The 12,840-nt window shown below is 47.7% G+C and overlaps 1 protein-coding gene across 1 annotated transcript in view; it reads right to left on the bottom strand.

Moving 5' to 3' along the window:
- Nucleotides 1–5,707, bottom strand: part of RABEP1 (rabaptin, RAB GTPase binding effector protein 1) — a 121,760-nt gene extending 116,053 nt beyond the window's left edge. Inside the window, exon 1 of the mRNA XM_032138383.2 lies at nucleotides 5,471–5,707. Coding sequence (XP_031994274.1) covers nucleotides 5,471–5,504 — 34 coding nt within the window. The 5' untranslated portion in view covers nucleotides 5,505–5,707. The remainder of the gene's footprint in view (nucleotides 1–5,470) is intronic.
- Between the last annotated feature and the right edge of the window lie 7,133 nt (nucleotides 5,708–12,840).

Genomic DNA, 12,840 nt, shown 5'->3' with positions numbered 1-12,840 from the left:
CTGGTCTGAACTCCTGACCTCAGGTGATCCACCTGCCTCAGCCTCCCAAAGTGCTGGGATTACAGGCGTGAGCCACCACACCTGTAATCACAGCACTTTGGCCCAGAGTGATTTTTTTAAAACATAAGTGAGATTACATCATTCCTCTGTTCAAAGCTTTTCAATGGTTCCCCATAGTGAAAACCAATCTTCGCAATACTTCTAGGGCCCAAAAAGATCTGCCTCCACCTCATTACCTCTCTGACCTCATATCCTACTATACTCTTCCCCCAGGCCCCATAACATCATTCCAGCCACAACAACCTCCATGCCCTTCCTCAAACATGCCAGACATGCTTCCGCCCTCAAGGCATATGCAAAAACTGATCTCTGCCTAGAACACCCTTCCACCAGATATCCTCAAGGATAACTCCTCTATCTACTTCAAGTCTTTGCACAAATGTCATCTTCAATAAAGCTGCCTTACCAGCCTATTTAAAACCAGCCCCACCCCCTTCCCTTTATCCTGCTCTGTTTTCTTTTTTCCATTGCACTTATCATCTAACAACCCATATCATTTGCTTACGTTTGTTGTTTAATATCCATTTCTCCCACACTAGGGCAGGGTTATTATCTTTTTTTTTTTTTTTTTGAGACAGAGTCTCGCTCTGTGGCCCAGGCTGGAGTGCAGTGGCGCAATCTCGGCTCACAGCAAGCTCCGCCTCCCGGGTTCAAGCAATTCTCCTGCCTCAGCCTCTCCGAGTAGCTGGGACTACAGGCGCCCGCCACCACGCCCGGCTAAGTATTTTTAGTAGAGACGGGGTTTCACCGTGGTCTCGATCTCCTGACCTCGTGATCCGCCCGCCTCGGCCTCCCAAAGTGCTGGGATTACAAGCGTGAGCCACGGCGCCCGGCCGGGCAGGGTTATTATCTATAATGCCCACTGATGTATTCCAAATGCCTAGAATTGTGCCTGACAAACAGTATACATTCATATTAGTTGAAAAAATAGTTTTGTAAGTGTCTATAAGATTATCTAGCTGGGCGCGGTGGCTCACACTTGTAATCCCAGCACTTTGGGAGGCCGAGGCGGGCAGATCACAAGGTTAGGAGATCGAGACCACGGTGAAACCCCATCTCTACTAAAAATACAAAAAAATTAGCCGGGCGTGGTGGCGGGCACCTGTAGACCCAGCTACTCGGAGAGGCTGAGGCAGGAGAATGGCGTGAACCCGGGAGGAGGAGCTTGCAGTGAGCCGAGATCACGCCACTGCACTCCAGCCTGGGTGACAGAGCGAAACTCCGTCTCAAAAAAAAAAAAAAAAAAAAAAAAAAGATTATCTAATTAATGGCTGAATGACTCACTACCTAGGAATAGGGACTGGGTCTGGTTTTGTTCATCACTGTATTTCCTAGATCCTAGCATAGGATTCGGCATAGAATAGGCACACAAATATTTGTTAACTGCACAATACAACTCCTTTTTTTTTTTTTTTTTTTTTTTGAGACAGAGTCTCACCCTATCCCCCAGGCTGGAGTGCAGTGGCATGATCTCGGCTCACTGCAACCTCCGCCTCCCGGGTTCAAGTGGTTCTTCTGCCTCAGCCTCCTGAGTAGCTGGGACTACAGGTGTGCACCACCACACCCGGCTAACTTTTGTATTTTTAGTAGAGACGGGGTTTCACCATATTGGCCACGCTGGTCTTGAACTCCTGACCTTGTGATCCATCCGCCTTGGCCTCCCAAAGTGCTGGGATTACAGGCATAAGCCACCGTGCCCAGCCGAATAATATCACTTTTTTTAATCAAAAGACACAAATTTCAAACAAATGACATCATCCAGAGCTTGTAGGATTACAGGGGAAATCCACCTGCCATATATATCGTTGGCAAGTATGTAAATTGATGCCTTTGAGAGTAAGCTAGCAACAGGTATTAAAATTTAAACCACTCAGAACTCATGCCCTTTATTTAATTCACTAGTCTTACAGAAGTAAAAGAGTATCTAAAAAATATGCACAAGGACATCCATTACAACACTGCTTATAAAATAATTAAAAATTGAAAACAATCTACTTGCCCCACAATAGAGAAATAGGCAATAAATCATGCATGGTACATGCATATGAGATCGTCTTTAACAAGAATGAAGACGGCCTACAACACTGACGTGGAAAGTAGTCCATGATCTAGTACATAAGCCAGATGGCATGGATTTGAATCCTGCTCCCCCACTTAGTAGCTGTATAACACAGGCACGTTTCTTTAACTTCTCTGTGCTTCAGTTTCCTCATCAAGAAAACAGAAGCAGTAATATTTCAATAGTACCCACCTCACTGCTATGAAGATTTCCTAAGATAATGCCTATAGTGTTTACAGAACATTACATGGCCATATAACCCTGAGTATATAATATGATAGCTAACATTCATTAAGTGAGATACGGAAGTTGCAGACTTATGTATGCAAAGCATGTCCTTCAGGGGTAAAACATAGCATGTCTGTGTAACTAACAGGAAACAATCAGGAATCCAGCCTGGCCAACATGGCAAGAATAAAAAATAATGAAGTAGGCTGGGTGCAATTGCTCATGCCTGTAATCCCAACACTGAGAGGCCAAGATGGGAGAATCACTTGAGCCCAGGGGTTCAAGACCAGACTGGGCAACAGAGTGAGACCCTCTCTACAAAAGAAAAAAAGAAAAAGAAAAAAAGTGAAGTAAAACCAGAGCAAATGCTTCAAAGATATAGTTGAACTTAGATTAAAATTTGAAAATTTTCACATTTTTTGAATTCTCAAGGGAAAACAGATCAATTGAAATTTCTTTAACTATTAAAATTACCTGTATTCCAAATAAGCAAACTAAGATGCAGTATCAAAAACCCAAAACTTTTTTTAACTTACAAAATAATTAAAATGAATAAAATGATTACATTTCATCCCTTCAATTTACACACAAATCGATTTTCCTAATCTACCATATGGCCATGAAAAACAGACAACATACCTTTTTTTTTTTTAAAAAAAGTCATCAAAGACAATCGCTTCTGAACAGGATAAAACGAGATAAAGTCAAAGACTAAGCAGTTATCTTTCACCACCAGTTTGACACAAAAGAATTCTGGCGATTTTTTTTTTTTTTTTTTTTAATCAGCAGGACTAGAAAATTCAAATGTGCCTAAAGCTAAAATGGTCTACATGAGTTCAGCTAAAGACACAAATTAAATCCCCAAAAGCCGGACTCACCGGCTCACACCTATAATCCTAGCACTTTGGGAAGCGTAGGCAGGTGGATCCCTTGAGTTCAGGAGTTTGAGATCAGCCTGGGCAACATGGCAAAATGCCGTATCTACAAAAATACAAAAATTAGCTGGGAATGGTGGCATGCACCTGTAGTCACAGCTACTTGGGAGGCTGATGTGGCAGGATTGCTTTGACCCCAGGAGGTCGAGGCTGCAGTGAGCCAAGATCGCGCCACTGCTCTCCAGCCTGGGCAACAGAGTGAGATACTGTCTCAAAGAAAAAAGAAACAATTAAAATCCCCAAGATGAACTTCTAAGGCACTGACACAAGGCACTCAAACGTACCAAATTATATCTCTCCTACTGTAAAAAGTAGTCATGGCTACCTACATTAATTTAAAATAAAAATTGCAATCTATGCAAACTAAATCTCATCCTAGAGTCACAAAATTTGAAAAACAGGAAAGAAACCTGAACTAAAATAGCAAGAATACAAGATTCCCTAAAGCTAGTTTTCCCTAGCCTCTTTCAAGTGCTTAGTCACTTCTGCCTATTTACAAAGAAGACCATCTCATATCTTGAAAGAGGCAGGGAATTTTGATTCCAGACGGTCATGTCACCTGAGCTGCCCTAGACGTTTCTTTCCATGCAACTCATGAGAAGGCAGCAGCCAGCTATGCATACCTACCGCTCCTGATCAGAACCACAAGCTCTCTGTATCTTGCCTCTGTGTGCAGTAACAAAGTGGGATTGCGGAAGAACAAAGTTTTCTTGCCTGACACCAAATGCAAAAGGTGATCATTAAAATGCAGCCTGAAGACATCCCAGTTTCCTTTCTCTAACAGCCCACCAAAAATGCTTCCCTTCCCTTCTCCTGGAACAGAAACAGCAAGCAGGTTCTTATAAAAGTCTAAGTGCTTACTGGACTTAGGGGAGACCCTTAGGCAACTAACACCACCCAAAACTATACAGGCTAACAGGCTCTGAAGCACATTTCCCAGAGAGCAGCCAGAACCTTAAAATCTGATAACATGGTTTCAAGTTCCCCAAAGGCAAGAATAAAGAGTAAGGGTTTCATGAAAGGTCATTTTGAGACAACCCCAAGGAAAGCCAAGTTTTAAAGTACCTACTCCGTACCAAGCCCCTTTTCCCAACATTCTACTCTACTCACACTTAAAGATGCTAAGCACATACGCTGATTATAGAAATACACCAGAAAGAACTTTCACAACTAGATACAGTGGGATCTTGGAAAACACCAAGCACACTATCTCCAAACATCAATTCTAGGTGGTAAAACCTGGAACCATGTAGTTAATCTGTGAAGCACAGCTTAGTCCAATTTCCCAGAAGGTCACGAAGGGCTCTGACAACCAACTTTGATTATTTAGGATGGGGCCCCTTTTTCCTTCCAAGAATATAAACGCCATAAATGACACATTTCTTCGACCTCACTTTTTTTTTAGTTCCACAAGCAAACATCTTCAAGCAGTGCAAGTAGGCCTCAGCATTCTCAAACACTATTCTCATTATTCCTAATACCTCCATAATACTATCATTTTATATACACATTCGTGTTGCTATTTCTATAGATAAAATATAAAGGCATGAATTAACCTCTTGGTTAATTCGTCGGTGAGAACACTGAGGCTCAACGAGGCTAAGAAATGAGCCCAGAGCTTGCTGGTTAAGAATCCAGGTCCTCTAGACTCCCAGGCCCCAACACTTACCATTAAGCCACACTGCCATTCAGAGAATGCTACTAAATCCAGTTACTGTACACAACTACTTTCAGGTCACATAACTGGGTGCAAAGGGTTCTACAGCAAGGATTGGGGCGGCAGGGAGGGTACACTACCTAAGCTAAGATTTTTTTTTCTTTAACGAATATAGCACATGTTCCCGATTTCCATCCTCCCCCACGGGCAGAACCCACGTGCCGGTCCCCCGCTACCCAGAACGGCTCCCTCCCCACACTACCCCACGCTACCCAGCAGCCTCCCCACGCCCTTCCCTCTGTCCGCCCGCAAGCGCTGCACCGGCGCCTCCCGCCCCCTCCCCAGCGACGGCCGCCAGGGCGCCCGCGCCGCCCTCGCGCGCCGCAGCCCGCGCGCCCCCGTCTCCGCCCGGCGGGGTCACCCCCGGGGCCTGCGCGCGCCCTTCCCGCCTCCTGCCCGCCCCGAAATCCTCCCGCGACGCCGACGCCAGGCAGGCCGCGCCCGCCGCGCCTGCCATGGTGGGCGCCTCACCGTCAGGCTGGGAAGCCGGGCCCGGCTGCGCCATAACCAGGCGGCCGGCCTCGGGGTGCGGGGATGGGCGGGGAAGCGGCGTCCCAGGCTCCCGAGGGCTCAGCTGGCGGAGGAGGCGTCGACCGAGCCGCCGCCGCCGCCGCCTAGGAAGGAACCGCTAAGGCTGGAGCCGCCGGCGCCGCCACAGCCGCGGGCAGAGACGGACCCGACCGCCGACCTCCGCCTCCTCATCCTGACAGCGGGAAATAAGCAGTGCGCAGGCGCAGGGGGATGGGGCGGCACGTGACGTTGGCCCGAGGGGAGGGGCGGGGTCTCGGGAGCGAGGAGGGAGCGCCGCTGGAGGGGAGGGTCCGGGCGCAGCTGGGCGCCTGACCCAGCGGCAGAGGGAGGCTGAGTGCAGAGCGGAGCTGGAGAAGAGGGGCTGCAGTAGCGGCCTGGCCTCTCGAAGGGGCCGGTCCCGGTTCTCCACCCCAGCACAGTGGGGAAAAAAAAAGAGAATAAGAGAGGAGGACGGATGGCGGGGTGCAGTTCCAGCCTCTACCTCTTCTAGCTTTGCGACCTTGGGAGAGTCACTTCACCTCTTGGAATTTTTATCAATATAATGGCTAAGAAAAGTTTAAACGAGGTAATAAACTATGAAGAACTGTTTCCGACAGTGCTGGGCTTGGACCCCAGGTCTTCTGATGCGGAGGCCAGTATACTATCCATTCAGCAAATACGTTTGGCTTTTCAGTCGTGGTAGATGCTGGAGATACAGCCAGGTACAGACCCTGCACTCATGGCAGGAGAGGAGAAATCATATACACAAAGTGTGGCCCTTTATACCTGGGCCCCTGGGCCCTATACTTTAGGAACTCCCCTCTAATCACCACTCCCCATCTGATTTCGACACCTGGAGCGCCCCATGCCAAGGAGGTAATTTAAAAAGCTTTTTTTTTTTTTTTTTGAGATAGAGTCTCACTCTGACACCCAGGCTGGAGTGCCATGGTGCAATCTCGGCTCACTGCAACCTCTGCTTCCCGGGTTCAAGCGATTCTCCTACCTCAGCCTCCCGACTAGCTGGGACTACAGGCGCACGCCACCACACCCAGCTAATTTTTGTATTTTTAGTAGAGACGGGGTTTCACTATGTTGGTCAGGCTGGTCTCAAACTCCTGACCTCGTGATCCACCCGCCTCAGCCTCCCAAAGTGCTGGGATTACAGGCGTGAGCCACCGCGCCCGGCCTAAAAAGCTATTTTGAAATCAGAGAGGAGCATCAGGAATTATGTACATTTTAAGGCCCAGCAATCCCACCCCAGGGTGAGGGAGTCCACAGGGTTTGGCACTTCAGGACCAAGTTCTGAATACCTGTGGCCCCAGAATTCCCTTTCCAGATGAGTGAAGCTGTGGTCTCTTTCCCAGATCCATTCTCTCTATGGCAGAGACTAGGCATCCTTAAAAGAAGCTGAAGTGAAGCCATAAAAAAGAATGAGTTCAGGCCGGGCGCGGTGGCTCACGCTTGTAATCCCAGCACTTTGGGAGGCCGAGGCGGGCGGATCACGAGGTCAGGAGATCGAGACCACGGTGAAACCCTGTCTCTACTAAAAATACCAAAAAATTAGCCGGGCGTGGTGGCGGGCGCCTGTAGTCCCAGCTACTCGGAGAGGCTGAGGCAGGAGAATGGCGTGAACCCGGGAGGCGGAGCTTGCAGTGAGCCGAGATCGCGCCACTGCACTCCAGCCTGGGTGATAGAGCAAGACTCCGTCTCAAAAAAAAAAAAAAAGAATGAGTTCATCTTCTTTGCAGGGACATGCATGAAGCTGGAAACTATCATTCTCAGCAAACTAACACAGGAACACAAAACCAAACACCGCATGTTCTCACTCATAAGTGGGAATTGAACAATGAGAACACATGGACACAGGGAGGGGAACATCACACACCGGGGCCTGCGGGGGGTGGGGGGAAGGGGAGGGAGAGCATTAGGACAAATACCTAATGCATGCGGGGCTTAAAACCTAGATGACAGGTTGATAGGTGCAGCAAACCACCATGGCACATGTATACATATGTAACAAACCTGCACATTCAGCACGTGTATCCAAGAATTTAAAGTATAATAAAAAATAATAATAATAGGCCGGGCACAGTGGCTCACACCTGTAATCCCAGCACTTTGGGAGACTGAGGCAGGCGGATCACGAGGTCAGGAGTTCAAGATCAGCTTTGCCAAGATGGTGAAACCCTGTCTCTACTAAAAATACAAAAAATTAGTCAGGTGTGGTGGCAGGCGCCTGTACTCCCGGCTACTCGGGAGGCTGAGGCAGAGAATTGCTTGAACCCAGAAGGCAGAGGTCGCAGTGAGCCAAGATCGCACCACTGCAACTCCAGCCTGGGCGACAGATCGAGACTCCGTCTCAAATAATAATAATAATAATAATCAGAAAATCCACTAATTAGAATCAGTTTCTACTTTCTTTAAATCATTTGTTTTAAATAAGATATACTTTTATTAAAATGATTATTTCTCATTGAAAAAGGGGGCTAAAGGGCAGCTTTGTTTTATTTTAAGGGCGTGACACGACACTTGGGTGTTTCAGCTCCTATGTCCACAGATCCCTCATGGTGCAGGACAGAGGTCAGAAAAGAAGGCAAGTGAACCAAGAGACAATAGTTGGGCCAGGGCCTGTGCTGCCTTTGCCACCTCATTCATGGGCATAACTCCCAGGAGTCCAGGAATTCTAAATTTAAACCTGGTCTTCCAGGTCTTAAACAATGTAGATTTGTCCAAGTAGAAGAATAGACTATATTAAGGTTAGCGGTTAATTGGAGTAGTTTGTAATTTTATTTTATTTTATTATTAATTTATCTTTTGCAGACGGAGTCTCACTCTGCTGCCCAGGCTGGAGGGCAGTGGCACCATCTCAGCTCACTGCAACCTCCACCTCCCGGATTCCAGTGATTCTCCTGCCTCAGCCTCCTGAATAGCTAGGATTATAGGCATGTGTCACCATGCCCAGTTAACTCTTGTAATTTTAGTAGAGACAGGGTTTCACCATGTTAGCCAGGCTGGTCTTGAACTCCTGACCTCATGATCTGCCCACCTCGGCCTCCCAAAGTGCTGGGATTACAGGTGTGAGCCACCACGTCCAGCCTGGTTTGTAATTTTAAATAATTTAGGTATCTATTTGTACTTTTGCCCCAGGTCCTGCCAACGTTAGGGGAGAGCCAATATACAGACTCAAGTTTTCTGAGCAGTTAATGTCTCCCAAATGGCTGGTGTGCATTTGAGAGATCAAGCAGGGTCTCCCCAACACCCTGCCCAACCCCCCATAAGTGATTTTCCTGGATGAGCAAATCCGTGCTTACCAGGGAGACCTTTGGCCAGGATAGGGCAGCCCCGTGCATCCTCTGTATTGTTGTGATGACTAACACGAGGCATAAGCCATAAAGATAGCAGATGCGGCCAGGTGCGGTGGCTCACGCCTGTAATCCCAGCACTTTGTGAGGCCGAGGCGGGCAGATCATTTGAGGTCAGAAGTTCAAGACCAGCCTGACCAACATGGTGAAACCCTGTCTCTACTAAAATACAAAAATTAGCCAGGCATGGTGTTGGGCACCTATAATCGGGAGGCTGAGGCAGGAGAATCGTTTGAACCCAGGAAGTCCAGAGGTTGCAGTGAGCCAAAATCGCGCCACTGCACTGCAGCCTGGGCGACAGAGCGAGACTCCCTCTCAAAAAATAAAAATAAATAAAAATAAAATAGAAGGGGCTCCTTCCAGCGATAGAGTGGCAAATTTATTGCCATTGATAATGAGGCTTGAAGCCAGGACTTCAAGATCAAGGTCCCTCAGAAATGTTCAGGCATATGATTTGGACACCTAGGGCTCTCCATGTGAAGGAAGTAGTTGAAAAGCCATTTTGAAATCAGGAGGAGCATCAAGAATACTGAACATTTTCATTTTTTTTTTTTTTTTTTTTTGAGACGGAGTCTCACTCTGTCGCCCAGGCTGGAGTGAAGTGGCGCGATCTCGGCTCACTGCAAGCTCCGCCTCCCGGGTTCACGCCATTCTCCTGCCTCAGCCTCTCCGAGTAGCTGGGACTACAGGCGCCTGCCACCATGCCCGGCTAATTTTTTGTATTTTTAGTAGAGACGGGGTTTCACCGTGGTCTCGATCTCCTGACCTCGTGATCCGCCCGCCTTGGCCTCCCAAAGTGCTGGGATTACAAGCGTGAGCCACCGCGCCCGGCTGAACATTTTCATATTTTTAGGTAAACCCCAAGACCCAGAAATTCCACCCCTAGGAATACATTTTAGGAAAACAAATGTATGCTCAAAGTCTTTATTAAGTATAAAAGATGCGATTCTAGGCTGGACGTGGTGGCTCACGCCTGTAATCCCAGCACTTTGGGAGGCCGAGGCAGGCAGATCACCTGAGGTCAGGAGTTCAAGACCAGCCTGACCAACATGGAGAAACCCCGTCTCTACTAAAAATACAAAATTAGCCGGGTGTGGTGGTGCATGCCTGTAATCCCAGCTACTCGGGAGGCTGAGGCAGGAGAATCACTTGAACCCGGGAGGCAGAGTTTGCGGTGAGCAAAAATAGTGCCATTGCACTCCAGCCTGGGCAAAAAGAGCGAAACTCTGTCTCAAAAAAAAAAAAAAAAAGATGTGATTCTTATGTTCTGAAGGAAATTGGGAATAAGAGATAAACACATGAAATAATTAGTTATCAATGACATTGCCCATGTGGCCCAGGAGACACACGAATATTCACAGTGGCATAGTTCATAATACAATAAGGTGAACTATATTTTTAAAAAGTTTTAACATACAGGGCATGGTGGCTGGTGCCTGTAGTCCCAGCTACTCGAGAGGCTGAGGCAGGAGAATGGCATGAACCCAGGAGGCGGAGCTTGCAGTGAGCCGAGATCACACTATTGCACTTCAGCCTGGGCGACAGAGCGAGACTTCGCCTCAAAAAAAAAAAAAGTTCTAACATACAATGGAATATTCTACAGCAATGAAAATGAACAAACTGGCCAGGTGCGGTGGCTCACGCCTGTAATCCCAGCACTTTGGGAGTCCCAGGCAGGCGGATCACGAGGTCAAGAAATTGAGACCATCCTGGCCAACGTGGTTGTCTCTACTAAAAATACAAAAATTAGCTGGGCGAGGTGGTATGCACCTGTAATCCCAGCTACTCGGGAGGCTGAGGCAGGAGAATCGCTTGCACCCAGGAGGCGGGGGTTGCAGTGAGCTGAGATTGAGATCATGCCACTGCACTTGAGCCTGGCGAGAGAGCAAGATTCCATCTCAAAAAAAAAAAAAAGAAAAGAAAATGAACAAACTAAAGCCACATATTTAATGTAGATGAATCTCACAAACCTAATTTTGAGAGAAATAAGAAAATTATACAATGCTTAGAACCTGAGTCCACTTGCATAAAGTTCCAAAACAAACAAAACTAAACATTATCATACATGGTAAACGGTGAAGATAGGAAGAAAACCAGTATCGCAGAAATCATGACAGTAGCTCCTGGACCAGGGAGGGACAGGTATGAGAAGCATAGACCTGGTGTAGTTTAGGTGAGAAAGATTTGGGTGTGGCCAGGCGCGGAGGCTCATGCCTGTAATCCCAGCACTTTAGGAGGCCGAGGCGGGCGGATCACCCGAGAGATGGGCAGGGATTGCAGCAAGAGAGGCTTCAGCTCTTCAACTAGATTTCTTCAACTAAAGAAGAACTTGCTCTCCCTCAGAGCTGACAGGAGAAAGAAGGAACTGTCTTTCAGGCAGTGAGCTCCGTGTCACTGCAAGTGTACAAGCAGATCTGGGTAGCAAGTGGGCAGACATGCTAGAGAACAGACTGCTGCATTTTAACATTGACTACGTGTTTCCCATAAATATTATGTCACCTAACTGACAACCAAAAAGTGGGCAATAGGCACAGAGTAGGCCGGGTATGCTGGCTCATGCCTCTAATACCAGCACTTTGGGAGGTCGAGGCATGTGTATCACTTGAGGTCAGGAGTTCCAGACCACCCTGGCCAACGTGGCAAAACCTCATCTCTACTAAAAATACAAAAATTAGCCAGGTGTGGTGGCGCATGCCTGTAATCCCAGCTACTCGGGAGGCTGAGGCAGGAGAATTGCTTGAACCTGGAAGACGGAGGTTGCAGTGAGCCAAGATCTCACCACTGCACTCCAGCCTGGACAACAGAGAAAGACTCCATGTCAAAAAATAAAAATTAAAAAAAAAAATGGGCACAGAGTAGATAAATCAAAATTTCCTCAATGAATTCTGTTTCAAGGATTCTGTCCTATGGTTTCCAATAAATACAAATGGCTGTCAGACCAGGTGTATCAATTCAGGGTTCAGCTGATAGTACTCAACTACTGTTGATAGTACTCACTACTGTTGGTTTTCCTCTCCCTCTAGGAACTAGATTCTCAAGAGCAGGAAGGGACCAGGGAGTAGGGACAGGGCACCATACGTCCCTGGCCTTCAATAACGGACAGGTTCAGTGCAGGTTATAGGGGAAGGACGAGAAGGAGGGACTTCTGCTTCCCAGACACTTGTCACCTTCCAGGCAAGTGGAAACCCTTGGAAAGTCACAAACTGAGTACTAGCTTCCTCACTAAAGCTTCCCAGGAAGAGCTCACAAGGTACAGACACCCTTGATGTCTTTAGCCAGGGTGATTCCTCAGCCTGATTTCTCGCTCTCCAAGTATCCCCTGGTCTATTTGGCCATAAGCAACTACTTTCCCCTCCTGGGACCTAGAGAAGGAAAACTAGAATCATGATCACTGCTCCATTGCATCCTTGCTCCACCCCTTCATCCCTCTCCCAAGTAAGGCCTACGTGGGAGAGTACTGCAAACATAAGGCTGAGGCTGAGTTCTTTTTTTTTTTTTTTTTTTTGCGAGACAAGGTCTCTGTCGCCCAGGGTCAAGTGCAGTGGTGCAATCTCAGCTCACTGCAACCTCCGCCTCCTGGGTTCAAGCAATTCTCTTGCCTCAGCCTTCCAAATACCTGGGACTACAGGCGTGCACCACCATGCCCGGCTGATTAAGGCTGACTTCTCTATCACAGTCTCACAAGATGTAGATTGATATCTAGGGAAGAGCTCCAGGCTTTGAATCAGAAGACCTAGAAATTCTGGTACATGGTGGCCGGGCGCGGTGGCTCACGCCTGTAATCCCAGCACTTTGGGAGGCCGAGGCGGGCGGATCACGAGGTCAGGAGATCGAGACCATCCTGGCTAACACGGTGAAATCCCGTCTCTACTAAAAATACAAAAAATTAGCCAGGCGAGGTGGCAGGCGCCTGTAGTTCCCAGCTACTTGGAGAGGCTGAGGCAGGAGAATGGCGTGAACCCCGGGGGG

Source organism: Hylobates moloch, unplaced genomic scaffold (assembly GCF_009828535.3).
Source record: "Hylobates moloch isolate HMO894 unplaced genomic scaffold, HMol_V3 SCAFFOLD_19, whole genome shotgun sequence".
Classification (NCBI taxonomy): domain Eukaryota; kingdom Metazoa; phylum Chordata; class Mammalia; order Primates; family Hylobatidae; genus Hylobates; species Hylobates moloch.
This window is presented reverse-complemented; position numbering and strand designations above follow the sequence as displayed.